The sequence below is a fragment of the Macrotis lagotis genome, chromosome 7 (genome assembly GCF_037893015.1).
Source record: "Macrotis lagotis isolate mMagLag1 chromosome 7, bilby.v1.9.chrom.fasta, whole genome shotgun sequence".
NCBI classification, from domain to species: Eukaryota; Metazoa; Chordata; class Mammalia; order Peramelemorphia; family Peramelidae; genus Macrotis; species Macrotis lagotis.
Window position 1 is genome coordinate 153,311,580 of NC_133664.1, and position 14,532 is coordinate 153,326,111.

The 14,532-nt window shown below is 34.1% G+C and overlaps 1 protein-coding gene across 1 annotated transcript in view; it reads left to right on the forward strand.

Annotated features, from left to right (window-relative positions):
- SYPL1 (synaptophysin like 1) overlaps nt 1-14,302 on the forward strand; it is a 31,933-nt gene extending 17,631 nt beyond the window's left edge. The window contains exons 3-6 of the mRNA XM_074193945.1: nt 6,579-6,700; nt 7,654-7,861; nt 11,948-12,136; nt 12,873-14,302. Coding sequence (XP_074050046.1) covers nt 6,579-6,700; nt 7,654-7,861; nt 11,948-12,136; nt 12,873-13,004 — 651 coding nt within the window. The 3' untranslated portion in view covers nt 13,005-14,302. The remainder of the gene's footprint in view (nt 1-6,578; nt 6,701-7,653; nt 7,862-11,947; nt 12,137-12,872) is intronic.
- Nucleotides 14,303-14,532: the final 230 nt, after the last annotated feature.

Sequence of the window (14,532 nt, forward strand, 5' to 3'; positions counted from 1 at the left end):
AGTTATTTTCAAGGAAATGTCCTTTATAATGCTAGGAAAAAATAAAAGCCTAATAGAAACACAGTTTGCACACGCAGTGGCTTTTCATTCTTGTAAGAAGACAAGAATGTCAGCCTGTTTTTTTTTAATTTTTTAAATATTTATTTTGATTTTACAATTTTCCCCTAATCTCGCTTCCCTCCCCACAGAAAGCAGTCTGTTAGTCTTTGCATTGTTTCCATGGTATACATTGATCTAAGTTGAATGTGATAAGAGAGAAATATTCTTAAAGGAAAAAATAAGTATAAGAAATATCAAAATTACATAAGATAACAGTTTGTAAACTCCACAGTTCTTTCTCTGGACACAGATGATATTCTCTATCCCAGACAGTCCCAAATTGTGCCTGTTTGTTGCACTGATGGAATGAGCAAGTCCACCTCACACCTCTCAGATTGGCCAGTATGACCAGGAAGGATGATGATCATTGTTGGAAGGGTTGTGGGAAATCTGGGACACTATTACACTGTTGGTGGAGCTGTGAACTCATCCAACCCTTCTGGAGAGCTATTTGGAACTATGCCCAAAGGGCAACAAAAATGTGCATACCCTTTGACCCAGCAATACCACTACTGGGTCTGTACCCTGAAGAGATGAGGAAAAAAGGGTAAAAACATCACTTGTACAAAAATATTTATAGCAGCCCTGTTTGTAGTGGCAAAGAATTGGAAATCCTGTAAATGTCCTTCAATTGGGGAATGGCTTAGCAAACTGATACATGTATGTCATGGAACACTATTGTTCTATTAGAAACCAGGAGGGACAGGATTTCAGGGAAGCGTGGAGGGATTTGCATGAACTGATGCTGAGTGAGATGAGCAGAACCAGAAAAACACTGTACACCCTAACAGCAACATGGGGGTGATGATCAACCTTGATGGACTTGCTCATTCCATCAATGCAACAATTGGGAACAATTTCGGGCTGTCTGCAAAGGAGAGTGCCATCTGTATCCAGATAAGGAGCTGTGGAGTTTGAACAAAGTACGAGGACTATTCCCTTTAATTTAGAAAAAACCAGATAGCTTATTGTCTGATCTTGTTACCTCTTAGACTTCTCTTTAAGGATATGATTTCTCTTTCATCACACCCAATTTGGATCAAGGCATAACATGGAAACAAAGACTGACAGAGTGCATTCGGGGGGGGGGGGGCAAGATTGGGGGGGAAAATGTAAAACTCAAATAATATCTTCAATAAAAAATAAATTTAAATTTAAAAAAAAAAGAATGAGCAAGTCCATCAAGGTTGATCATCACCCACAGGTTGCTGTTAGGGTGTACATGTTCTTCTGCTTCTGCTCACCTTGCTCAGCATCAGTTCATTGTCAGCCTATTTTTTTTAAAAACTCTTTCCTCTTCTAAATTTTATGTCAATCCATTCAACCCTCAAATCCTCTTGAACAGCCTCTCCCATTATTGTCGACAAAACTCCCTTTATTTTTCGTGTCTCATTAACTACTCTTAAGCTAATAGAAACCCAAGATACTTCTTTTCCTATCCTTAGTAGTGCTTTCTTTCATGCCTTACTGTTTTTCCAGATCCTTCCCTTCCTTTTCTATATAATATGCTGGCCTCCTTGCCATTCTTTGTTTTTAAGGAATTTAATATCTGACTCATTTTTCTTCTCCACTAATCTTTGCCTTGTTATTTATGTGATACTAATCCAGTCAAAGGACTCCAACCTATCAATTTATCAACTTTTTCAGCTCTTGTGATTTTTATCTCTGCTTTACCTTCTACTTTATAAGACTGTTCGTTTTCTTTAGCCTACCCATCACATTCAATTTTTAAAGTTTAACTTGTTATTGAGAATTTTCATTTAACATAGCTGACAAATTTATTTCTCAAAAGCAAGGAAATTATTTTAATTTTAACATTAGTCACCTACTATATACCAGATGGTTAACTGAGCCCCAGGGATACAAATACAAAGATGGGGGTAGACCATACACAAAAGGAAACCTAAAAAGTATGTGAGGCTGCTTGTGGGTTTGAGGTTGGATGGTGCTTTGGCAGGGACTGGGCCTGATGGGAAAAAATCCAAAAGCAGGATAACTGATAGGAAATGGGAATTACAACTGATGGTAGGTGCAACTGTTAGTTAAAAGAAAAGAGGTAGTTTAATGTTGTCTTCCTTAGTTGTCATTGTAAACATTGGTAGAGTTTTTTCACTCATCACTTGATACAAGTTTCCCCTTATTTCTTTGAGTCCTCTGTAGTTATTTTTCCTTATGATGCAGGGGTTTTTTGGGGGGTTGTTATTCATTTCATTGAGTTTTAGGAGGTATGCTTTTTCATTTGTCATTGGGAGTCATGAAGGTCTAAAGTCTCCCCCCCCCCCATTACATGTATGGTTTCACCACTCATTTTTTTGTAAGCTTTTGAGTTACACATTTTTCTCCTTTCCCTTCCCATGACATTAAGCAATCTGATACAAGTTATACATGTACAACTATTTAAAATATATTTCCATGTTAATTAGTCATGTTGTGAAAGAAGAATCAGAACAAAAGGGGGGAAATTTAGATAAAAATTTTAAAAAAAAAATTTAAAGTGAAAATAGTAGTTCCATAGCATATGGATGGTATTTTCCATCACAAATCTTTCTAGTGTTGTCTTGGTACATTGTAATGCCGAGAGGAGCTAAGTCTATCAAAATTGATCATCACACAATGTCTTGTTAATGTGTACAGTGCTCTGCTTCTGCTCACTTCATTTGATCGATTCATGCAAGTCAAGGGGTTTTAATTTTTAAAAGTTGTTTTCATCTACAATATTGTAGACATTTTACAAATAGTTCTGATTCTGTTCATTTCACTTTGTATGTAACTCTTAACTCTTCTCATTTCCCATATTTAAATTCATTGATTGGTCTTATCATTTCTATCTTCATAAACATCTCTCATATACTTGCCCTTCTCTCCAACCACCTCCTCTGCCTCTTGGCTTCTTCCAAGATTGTGCTTATAGCTTACTTTGTCTAGAGAAATATTTCCTGATATATTGCACCTCTTCCTCTATACCTTCCCTTTAAGAAAATCTTCCATGCAGAGGCAGCTAGGTGTCACAGTGAGTAGAGTTTGTCTAGCCCTAGAGTCAGGAGGATCTGAGTTCAAATCCAGCTCCATACACTTGACACTTACTAGTTATGTGATGCTAGACAAGTCACTTAAGCCATCTCCAGTCCTGTTTCGTATCTGGCCATTGGATCCAGATGACTCCAAAGGAGAAAATGAGGCCGGTGACTTAGCCCATCCCCCTTCACTCAAATCCAGTTTATATGCATGTCACAGCATCACCTCCCTGATGTCATGGTCTTCTTCAAAAAACAAAGGACAAATATCTTCTTGTTGTGCAGAATTGTTTGTATATATATATGCTTTTTCAGCCATAGACTGTGTTCCTCAGTTACTGAGCCTGGGACCATTTTTTCCTCCCAGTTAGCATATATATCACAGGCTGTCTTCCGAGTCCATAACCTCTTGTAGGAGATGAGTAGCATTGATTCATTATAAATCATCTGGATTATTAGTTGGTCACTGCTATGATAAGAGTTCTATAAGTCTTTCAGAGGTGTTCACCTTTTTTGCTAGGTTTCTCTGAAACCATCCCATAAAAATACAGAATATTCCTTCACGTTCATATTATGACTTGTTTAGCCATTCCTTCAATCACTTAATTTACAAATTTTTGGTGCCATAAAAATAGCTGCTATAAATATTTTCTTTTTATGAGTACTGTTTCTCTTTGATCTCTTTGGGATATAATACCTAGCAGAGCTAACACTGTAGATCAGAGATTATGTATAGGTTTTTGGACAAAGTGGCAAATTGTTTTCCAGAATGAATCAGTTCACAGGTCCACCAATAGTACATTAATGTAGATATACACTTTGTTTACAAGTGCTACAATTAAAAGTTTATCCTTTTAGAGGTGTGTGTGCTTAATATTGATATTATTGGGTCAGAGGATATACTTTATTTTTAGTGGCTTTGTGCTCCCAAAAGTGCTTTTTATTATCACTTCCTCCTATACCCCCCCACATTTAATTGCCATTTTACTTTTTCCTCATCCTTGCCAACCAGATGAATATTAATGCATATCCTCAAGGTTCAGTATATAGTGCTCTTCTTATTAATGGTTTGGAACATTTTTTTTAATTTGGATTTCTATCTGAAAACTGAAATCCTATTTCTATCATTTGACCATTGACCTATTGGGGAATGCTTCTCAATTTTATTTATTTTAATCAATTCTCTATATATTTTTAGTATGAGACCTTTATCAGAGAAGTTTACTAAAAAAAATCACCAGGCCTTCTCCATTAACTGTATTTCCCTTCTAATTCTAACATTAATGCTTTTGTTTGTGCAAAAATTTTGCAATTATACATAAGCCAAATTGTTAGCTTTGAAAATTTTCTATTCTATAAGCAAGTACTCTTCCCTGATCCACAGTTGTAAAAGGTATTCCTTCTGTTCTTCCTTAAATTGTTTATGATAAGATTTTTTTTACATTTAGGTCATGTATCCATTTTTAGTTTTTTGTGTTATAAGAAGGTGATCTAAACCTATTTTTTTCTGACTGTGTTCCAGTTTCCCAAATTTGGGTGATGGATTGAGTTTTATGTCAGGAATCTCTCTGTGAGATAACCACAGGATTTTTAATTTCATTATTGATATGGTCCATTTTGTGTACAATTTTACTACTGTTGACCTACTACCACTTTCCATGAACCTAACCTCTGGAATTTTCCTATTCAATTTCATTTCTTTTCATGTCTCCTGACAAGTCTAAATCTTAGAGGTTGTGCAGTCATGCCACTGGACCCATTCCACATTAATGTTAGCTGGTTTCAATTGGTTGCCCACTAATGTGTGGTGATTTCATCTTTTTTTTTTTCATTTCTCTATTTAGATTTTATAATATGCATAATTGGATTGTATTCATACATTATTTATAAATATGTAAATTTGCATGTATCAGCAATCAAAGTAGATTGTAGATCACTTGGAATATGCTACTTTGTGTACACATGTACACTTCCCAAAAACATGTATATTTAGATTATATGCCTTATCTCCCTAATTAGATTGTAAACTACCAACTGGCCCTTTTTATCCTAGTACCTTGCCTGAGTATATTTGTTGCTTACTCTATCCTTCTCTGATTTATTCTTTAAATAGACACAAATCATAGCTTCTCATGGTCTTATTAGATGGCTTTATGATTCTGTGTAGCAAAAAACATAACTTTTGGTGGCAACTATTGGTTTGCTAGGTCTGTCATCTAGCTGTTTGAAGTAGACTCCCTCTTGTTCCTCTGTAAGCATTAAGTACCTACTCTTCTGGAGATAAAAAAATCAACAAAAAAATAGTCTGCATCCTGAGGGAGCTCACTATCTAGTAGAAGGAGACAACAAATAGACAAGTTATATGTCAGATAAATTTGAACTAATTAAGAGAGGGAAGAGGATTGAGAAAGGCTTCTTGTAGATGGGATTTTAGTCAGGATGTAAAGAAAACCAGAGTCAGGAAACAGAACTGAGGAGAGCATTCCAGTCAGAGAGGACAGCCAATTGAAGGGTTATTGTGGGGGGTGGGGGTGGGGAGTAAGATGTAAGAAGAGTGGAAAAGGTAGAGGTCTAGGTTATAAAAGACTTTGCTGTCCCTCTAGCTTAGTAGGACTTAAATCAGAGTTTTGGTGCTTTATTGGTATGTTCTACACTTACAGTCACCTCCATACTAGAATGAAACATCTGAGGATTTTAAGGAAGATTACTGTTGTACTATTAGCTTTTGAATCTGTATGGTACAGTGGAAAGAATGCTGGAGTTTGAGACAGAGCACACCCTAGTTCTTCTACTTACTAGGTGGCCTTGGGCAAGTCACTTCCATTTCCAGCTTTATTTCTGTGATTTAACTTTTCATGTGACTTTGTGTTGTTACTACTTCACAACATGTTTTAGATGAACCATCTCTTCACACATATAGCCCAATGCAAGTATTGTGAAAGATTACTGTATTAGTAATTAGTTGGATTTAAAATGTCTCAAAGGTAAAGTATTTCTCTACAATATTTTTCATATTTGGTAATTCTTAAATTAAGCCTTCTAAACCCCTTAAAGCATCCATTTCCTCTGGCCTCCCTTCCCACCCCAGTATTTGCCTCACCTTTCTGTTATGCCTAACTTGAATAGTTTCTTGTAAAAAAGGATTAGAGGTATCATGTTTAATTCTTAAAAAGCCATGAGACTGTGTACTGAACTCCACTACAGTATTCTAATGGTAATATTAGTTTTCCTTAACATTTAATAGGTTTCCATATTAATTAAAAGTAATCTACCATACTGTACTTGCCTCTCTTGGTAGATGGACTTCAACATAGTAAACCATGTAAGATGTTATTTATGGGTCAGTTATACTCACTAACATGTAGTTTTTTAATCCGTTTGTCTAAACTATGTTTGATTCTAGTTCTTTCTTTAGTATTCTGATAATTAAGATTTTAAGACTGTCCTATCTCAATTTTTATGTAGGTAGCTTCCATTTTTTCTTTTGCCACCTGCGGAGGTTTTAAGGGCAAAACGAGTTTCCTAGTTTCCTGCCACGGTCTTGATAAAAATCAAACAGTTGAAGCTCACTTTGCGTATCCATTCAGGTAAGTGTGTTTATCCATCCTCTCTCCCACCCCCAAGTTTTTCTTTAATATTTTCCTATCTGCAGGTTTTAGTTTTATTAATGTTGACACAATAAGATTTTCAATTATAAATTTGCTTCATATTTGTGTTTTTGTATTTTTAAAAAAACAAGATCATCAAAAATTCTGTTCACAATCAAGTTAGGAATATATTTCTGTAAAATCAAATATATGTGGTTTCTTCTGTTGGAATAGAGTGTTATCTCTCAAACAAAATTTGATTCATTTAAATTTGGTTTGGACTCTTATCAAGTGTGCCAATAAATGTTTTAACAGTTGGCTCTTGGGGGCATCTACAGTACTTTAAAGCCCAAACAGTCAACAGAACAGAAGCCTGTATCACAAAGTAGAATTCAGGGGCAGCTAGGTGGTGCAGTAGATAGAGCACCGGCCCTGGAGTCAGGAGTACCTGGGTTCAAATCTGGTCTCAGACACTTAATAATTACCTAGCTGTGTGGCCTTGAGCAAGCTACATAACCCCATTTGCCTTGCAAAAAAAAAGTAGAATTCATGTATGTGTATTTAATTCTAGTTAATAACTAATTTTTACCAACCAAATTATTTTACTATCACACATAATTATTATTAATTTTAAAATTGTCTACCAGAAAGAGAGAGAGGCAGTCTGATGTTGAAAGAATATTAGTCTAGGAACAAGGAGAGTTGGATTTTAGTTCTAGCCTTGCCATCAACCATCTTTGGGCAATTCACATCCTCTCTGAGCCTAAATTTCTTTGTCTTTAAAATTAATGGGACTGTATTAGATAATTTCTAAGGTTCCTTTAGCTTTAGCATTCTGTGAGTCTGTGATGTGAATTTGATTGGGCTACTTGGGCTGTTGCTTCTTACTATGAAAATGTATTTAAAGCTCTTTTTTCCTTTGATAAACCTAATTGCTTTAATTTTTTTTTCAGGCTGAATCAGATTTCACTTTCTACACAAGATAATAAACAGCTGTGTAATGAAACTTGGAGCAGCTTTTATCTTATAGGAGATTTCTCTTCTTCTGCCCAGTTCTATGTTACATTTGCCGTCTTGGTCTTTCTATACTGCATTGCTGCACTTATACTTTATATTGGTTATATGAACTTATATCGGGATAGTCGAAAAATTCCCTTTATTGTAAGTTATATTCATATTAATATAATTTTCGGTTTTGAGAAAAGTAAAAAAATTTCTTCCAAATCTGACTTGAAATATAGGTTATTATTTATTGGAATTCTTAAGGTTCCTATTTTGTAAATCTGGAGTATAAGTTAAACTGATAGAGATTAGCTTCAATTTTTTCAGTATAAAAATTCAGTTAGGTCAGTATTGTAGAATCAGAGATTATTCTAATATTTTGAACAGCTTTTCTGAAGAGTAAACCTATAATTCAACTCCAAAGTGGGGAGAGATTTTTTCCTTTGTAATTTTAGATCTTTAAATAGTTTATTGAGTATAAAAAAATGAAAGGCTATTAAGTATACTCAGCTTTAATTCTCAAGAAGTACCAGATACTCAGAATCTCAAAGCTAAGTCGTTTTCATAGTTCTTTTCCCCCTTCTCTCATTCCCCCCAAAACAAAAATCTTAATAATTTAATTCAAATTTACATCTAAGACTTTGACAATCTATCTCTGAATTCTCTACTTTTTTATTTGTATCATCCATGAGTTAATATTCTGAGTTTGTGATGCTACAAAAGTATTCGTTTTTGACATAATTTGGTTGTATGACCAAAAAACTTGTTCAATAGACCCAGGAGTAGAACGTGCAACCAAAACTGGAGAGAGCAAAATCATTAATTATCTTCATAATTCCAGGCAAGGTAGAATGCCATATGAAAAATGCCTATAGTTTGCCTTTCATGTAATTAGGATTTTTTTAAGTATGTCCATAAGCTCATGGCATCCAGTACTGTAGACTACTGGTCTTGACATGGTATCCTTCACTGCTATTAAATATCATGGTTCATAGAGGAGGAGACAGTCAACGTATTCCATAAAGAGGCAGGAAGAGCAACTACTACAACAAAAACAAAAGGAAGCTAAAATACTAAAGATAGCTTTAGAAGGGGAAAAAAACTCTTAATAAACTACAGCACAAACAAATAAGAAAAACTTATTCATTAAATTGGGAATTAATTTAAGTATTAAATATTTGACTGAAGAAAAAACTTTAGGATCAAGGATCTTCCAGAACTTTAAAAGAAAAGTTCTTTAAAAAAAAGATGAATGCCATAATGCAGTAAATAATAAAAAGAAAACTGTCTAGTGAAGCACATTTAGAGAATCCACAAATTGCCACAAGAAAAACAGACTTCATAGCAAGTTTTGCAAATGACCAGGAGAAATATCAAGGAGAAATGTGTCTAAGACAGGATAATTCCATATTCATGAAAAATGAAAAACTAAGGCAGTTAAACTCTGCAACCCAGAAGATCAAACTTTGTAAAGCTGAAGGTACTCATCAATTGGAATAAATGATAAGATAGGCTCACAAAAAGAAGGGATAAAAATTCATTCTGACGAATTTGAAAAATCAATCTTAGTTCCTAAACTGGTATTCAACTGAGAATTCTGGGAGTAGAGAATAGAAGTGCTTTCATTATGTCATTATGATTCTTAGAGAACCCTCTCGATTCAATCTACCCATACCCCTAAAATAAGTAGAAGAGGAATATATTCTACTCTTATGTAGGCAAATATAACCTCTTCAATTTTACTGAAACTTGGTGTGATGAGATACATATTATGTCCTTTGGAACCTTGGCTTTAAGAGGCAGAGAGACAAATTTATACTAGATATAATCAATCATTAGTGAATGGACTCCCAAGGCAGTCATGGTTTGTTGGTTGCCCCTCAGTGGAGTTCTTAAAGTAAAGTTGTAGACATGGATCTGAAAAGGAACTTTAGAGGCTAGGTATTATTATATATGGCTAAGTATTATTATATAGAGATTGGACTAAAATGCCCTCCTAGGACCTTTCCACCTCTGACATAGTGTGATATTTCTAAGAATTCTTAATTTAAAGAAGGTATTTGCAAGTACTGCCGTTTTTTTTTTAAATTAAAGGGGATTGAAATTACTAAGACAGAAGTAGTTGGTAAAACAAGCAGTAAAATATTTTATTTTTGTTTTTGCTGCATGGCTAACAAGAAAAACAAATGGTAAGTATGAAATGTTTTCGTTGTCTGAATTTGCTTATTTCTTTAGAATCTTACCTTATTTTTAAAATTCTTCTATATCTTACATACTAAGACTAAGTCCTACTTGTTTGGTAGGAACTATAGACTAGAACTCTCTAAATCATCTTGGTAGCCTTTGCTGACTTTCCAAGTTTGTTTTATAATTGTTATGACCATCCTATTCGTGATTTATTTAAGTAAAACATCTTGTAATTTTCTCATTTTAAGTTTAAAAATTCTACTATACATTAATAAACTACAAATTTAAAAGATTATACTGAAAATAATTTAATCTGATTATCAGAGGATTTAATTTTATTATGTATGATTAAGAGACTTTTCAAAATCCTGAAGTGCCTCAGGCCATTGTTCTGTTGATCAGCAAGTATATTTTAAGATTCTACTATTCCGCCAGGCACCGTATACTAGGACCTAAGGTTAGCACTTGCAAAGGGCTTAGGTTTTAATGGGGGAGACTACAAATACAAACAAAGATATTTACAGCTTAAATGTGAAAATTTTTAAGTAGATATAAACTAGTTAAATACAAAGAAGTCTGAGAGAGAATCCTAGCAAGTTAGGGGATCATGAAAAGAATCATGTAGTGTAGGGGTGGCTAGGTGGTGTAGTGGATAAAGCACCGGCCTTGGAGTCAGGAGTACCTGGGTTCAAATCCGGTCTCAGACACTTAATAATTACCTAGCTGTATGGCCTTGGGCAAGCCACTTAACCCCATTTGCCTTGCAAAAAACCTAAAAAAAAAAAAGAATCATGTAGAAGATTGTGCTTGAGCAACATCTTCCTGAAAAGAGAGAAACTCTGAAGTAGAGATAAGGTAGAGATAAGGAGCGAATTTATTTCAAACAGGTGGAAGGATCAGGGCAAAGACACTGGACCTGTGGGGAGTTAAGGAATGTCCTGTAAGAAGCCCAGGAAAAGGTGAATTTAGCCAGATCATAGAATGTGAAAGGCAAAGTGTTATTCACCAATGCTGGAGAGATAGGATGGGAGGTTCAGTAGATTTTTTTAAAATTTAAAGAGAAATCTATGTTTTGTTGAGGAGATAGTAGGAAGCACTGGAGTTGGTGGAATAAGAATCATATAGTCACATTTGTGCTTAAGGAGAATTACTTTAACAGTGTGTAGATTGGGTTGAAGTGGTAAGAAGATGTGAGGCTGATGCAGTTTCATCTAGGTAAGAGGTGACAAGGATCTGAACTAAACTAACTGGTATTTGTGTTATGAGAGAAGTAGTCAAGATGCAAGAAATGTTATAAAGGTATTATGTCAAGATTTAGTTGACTGTAGGCTGAGGAACAGCAAAGAGTTTAGTAAATGCCAACATTACAAACTTGAGGGACAGAAAGGATGGAGATGCCTTCAGAAGTGTTTGGGAAGTTTAGAAAAGGGGGAGAACTTTAGAGAAAGAAGTTCAGTTTTAGATATACTGAGTTTGAGATGTCTGAGACATTCTAATTGAAAAGTGATTTGGTGATGCACAGGACTCAGCAGTGAGACTGAGGTTGAATAAATATGTCACCAATGTACATTCAATTGGCTTCTAATAACGTTACCAAGAGAGATTATCTGAGAAGAGCAGAACATAACCAAGAGTCATATTTCCAGGTATACTATGGTTGATGATCCAAAAAAGAAGATTGAGAAGTTATGAGAGAGTATGAAGAAGGCAAGGGTGGGATAAGAGTGTCATGTGTACTAGATAGTTCTAGAAGAATGAAGACTGAGAAGAGGTCATCAGAAATTTTGAAACAGTTTTGTCTAAGAAGAGAGTTTGAGGGGGAATGGTATGGTCTAGTGCAATGCTGATTAATACAAATTCTTACAGATTGTTGAATGAAAGTATAAGAAATACCTAAACTTTCAGAGAGGGTAATAAGATTGATCATCTCTGTTCTCTCATACTGTTTCTTAGAAAAGTCTGAGTATCTGAGTATCTATTCATGGGATTTTAAAAATAATGTGTAATTAGACTTATCTGATGTATTAATAAGTACATAAGTAATTGTTTTTCTTTTAGGACTTCCTTATTACTATTATTACTGCTTTCTTATGGTTGGTGGCCACTTCAGCCTGGGCTAAAGCTCTGACAGATATTAAGATGACCACAGGTGAAAATCTTATTGGTCAGATTCAAACTTGCAATAATAAGGTGACACACTGCTACTTTGACTCTGTGACTAGTATGGGATCTCTGAATGTATCTGTGGTAAGTATATAATTTTTCGATAGATTTCGTTTTGCTTTTAAGAATTGTACATATGGAACTTTGTAAAAAAAAAAAAAATACAGTTTGACCACATTCCTGAAGATAGATTCTTTTCAGTGACTGATAAATTTTAAATATAAACTTTGTGTTTATGTTCATTTGAGATAGAATAGTAGAAGTCACCATTATCCTGCTATTTTTCAATTCACTCTTTGGGATTTAGGTATCTTTTTCTTAGTGTTCTGAAGAGTACTTGTGGTAGTGTGGGTTAATTTCACTCTGACCCAAAATTCACTTCTCTTAATAGGGAGTAGAGCATGGTTTGAAGATTCCATTCCACATTCCTCCATGGAACTTTGGATCTTGGGGAAAAGAGGGAAGGAGAGAAAAGAGTTTTTCTAATTAGAAAAGAGACTGAAAAGAAAGCTTTGAAAAGACTTTAGAGCATAATTCCTTTTCTCTAGGAACATAAGATACCCCTTCCATGTCAAATAGAGATATCCTGTTGATTTGCTTCTATCCTTAAATCATATGCTCACCATAGTTTGGGTCCTATGCTTTTTAATTTGTATGGTTTTAAAATTTTTCATTGAGAACTTAAGGGGTCAAATTTTACTTTACTGTGAAAGAAATATACGTTAAATTTCTAGTATTTTAGGATTTCATGGGAAAAGAGATGTCTTCTCCGAATGTTGTAGGAGGAAAGTATTTTAAGTCCTTTTTTTTTTCCTCATAGATATTTGGTTTTCTGAACTTAATACTTTGGGGAGGAAATGCTTGGTTTGTATATAAGGAGACCAGCTTGCACCATCAGTCAAATATTTCTACCCATGGCGGAGGAACAGTTGCACCTCCTACAGGAATGTAATTAAAGAAGAGAACTACACTGTGTGAAATAAGAATCTGTTCTACAATATATTGCCAGCAGGTTTAGAGACATTGCAGTTTGTTTCTAATAAAAGTAATGGCGTTTGCAATAAATTGATGGATTAAAAATTCCGCTAGTTTTTACATGAAATATGTGCCTTAGATACAAATTCTGGATGTAAATGTTTCAATTTGTAGACTCAAAAGATCTAAGAATTTATTATGAGATTGTATACGTAAAAATGAATGTGTAGTTTCTTCACTAAATTTTTTGCATAGCAATAGTGTTTTATCCCATAGGCCTTAACACATGTATCTTTATTCAGGAAGGGATGTATTATCCTATTTTTTAAAAAAGGAAGAAACTTTTGAATTATACACTACTGTAAGTTTGTACAGTTCATTTGCCTTAAGATCTGTCTTTATTTAAAAAAAGGCTTATTGCTTTATAAATACAGCATAGTAGGAAAAGTGTTTAGTTCAGAACTTAAATCTAAATACTGTCCCTCTTAAACAAAAATTCCTGAATGCAGATATGGATTTTAAAATAAATAACCTTCAATACTTATTAGTTGTACAAAAAATTGTTTTGAGGTTAGGGATTGGAAATTTAAAGCGTGCATAAATGTTCTTTGATACAGTTAATACAGAAATTCTGCAATTTGAGGTGTTTATATAATGCTAGTTGGTTTCATAGACTCAAGTATAACTCTAAATATGGTTCACCTAGATCTAACTTTGAAAACTGCAGGCATATTATTAATATCTATCCTCTGTTGTTACTCATGCTACTTGGTTTCAATGTGGGTAATCCTACAAGTATAGAAAAAAATTGAAAAAAGAGGAAATTTTGTTTTTTACTTTTGAAATGCATTTAAATATTTAGAGTCAATGAAGTTGTTATTAGAAGTTCAGCACTGATATTATGAAAATAAGAAATGAGATCCAAATTTCATTTTTCTTAATGTTCTCATTCTTACTACATAAATGAATGATTTTTTAAAATTATGTGTGGTAAACAAAGGAATACAAGTGAACTAGCTACATAATGGGTGCCTGTTTCTTTGTTCACATATTTGGTTGTATTGAGTATTTACAAGTCATTCACATTATTTGCTTATCTTTATAGTTGCATTGTACAGAAATGGAGATTTTTTTTCATCCAAAATGATTGTTACTTTGTGAAGCACAGCTCACTGTTAGCACATTTTTGTTGCCTTTATTCATGACAAGAATTGTCCATGTGAGAAATGTATATCTTTTATGCAGCCAACTTAATAAAAAAAAAGTTGAAAAGGAGTGAATTGGTTCACAAGTCCCTTACCTATAGATAGACACACATAAAAATTAAGATAAATTATGTTTCTTCATTTAGGCATAAATGTATTCCCTCTAAAAAGGGGAACTAATTGAAGCTGATTTCATCTAATATTTTGGCAGGGAATAAATCGAGGTAGAGTTGGTAACATCTTCATGTATGGTATAATTCTATCTTTCCCAGTACCATTTCAAAGATTATATAGAAACTT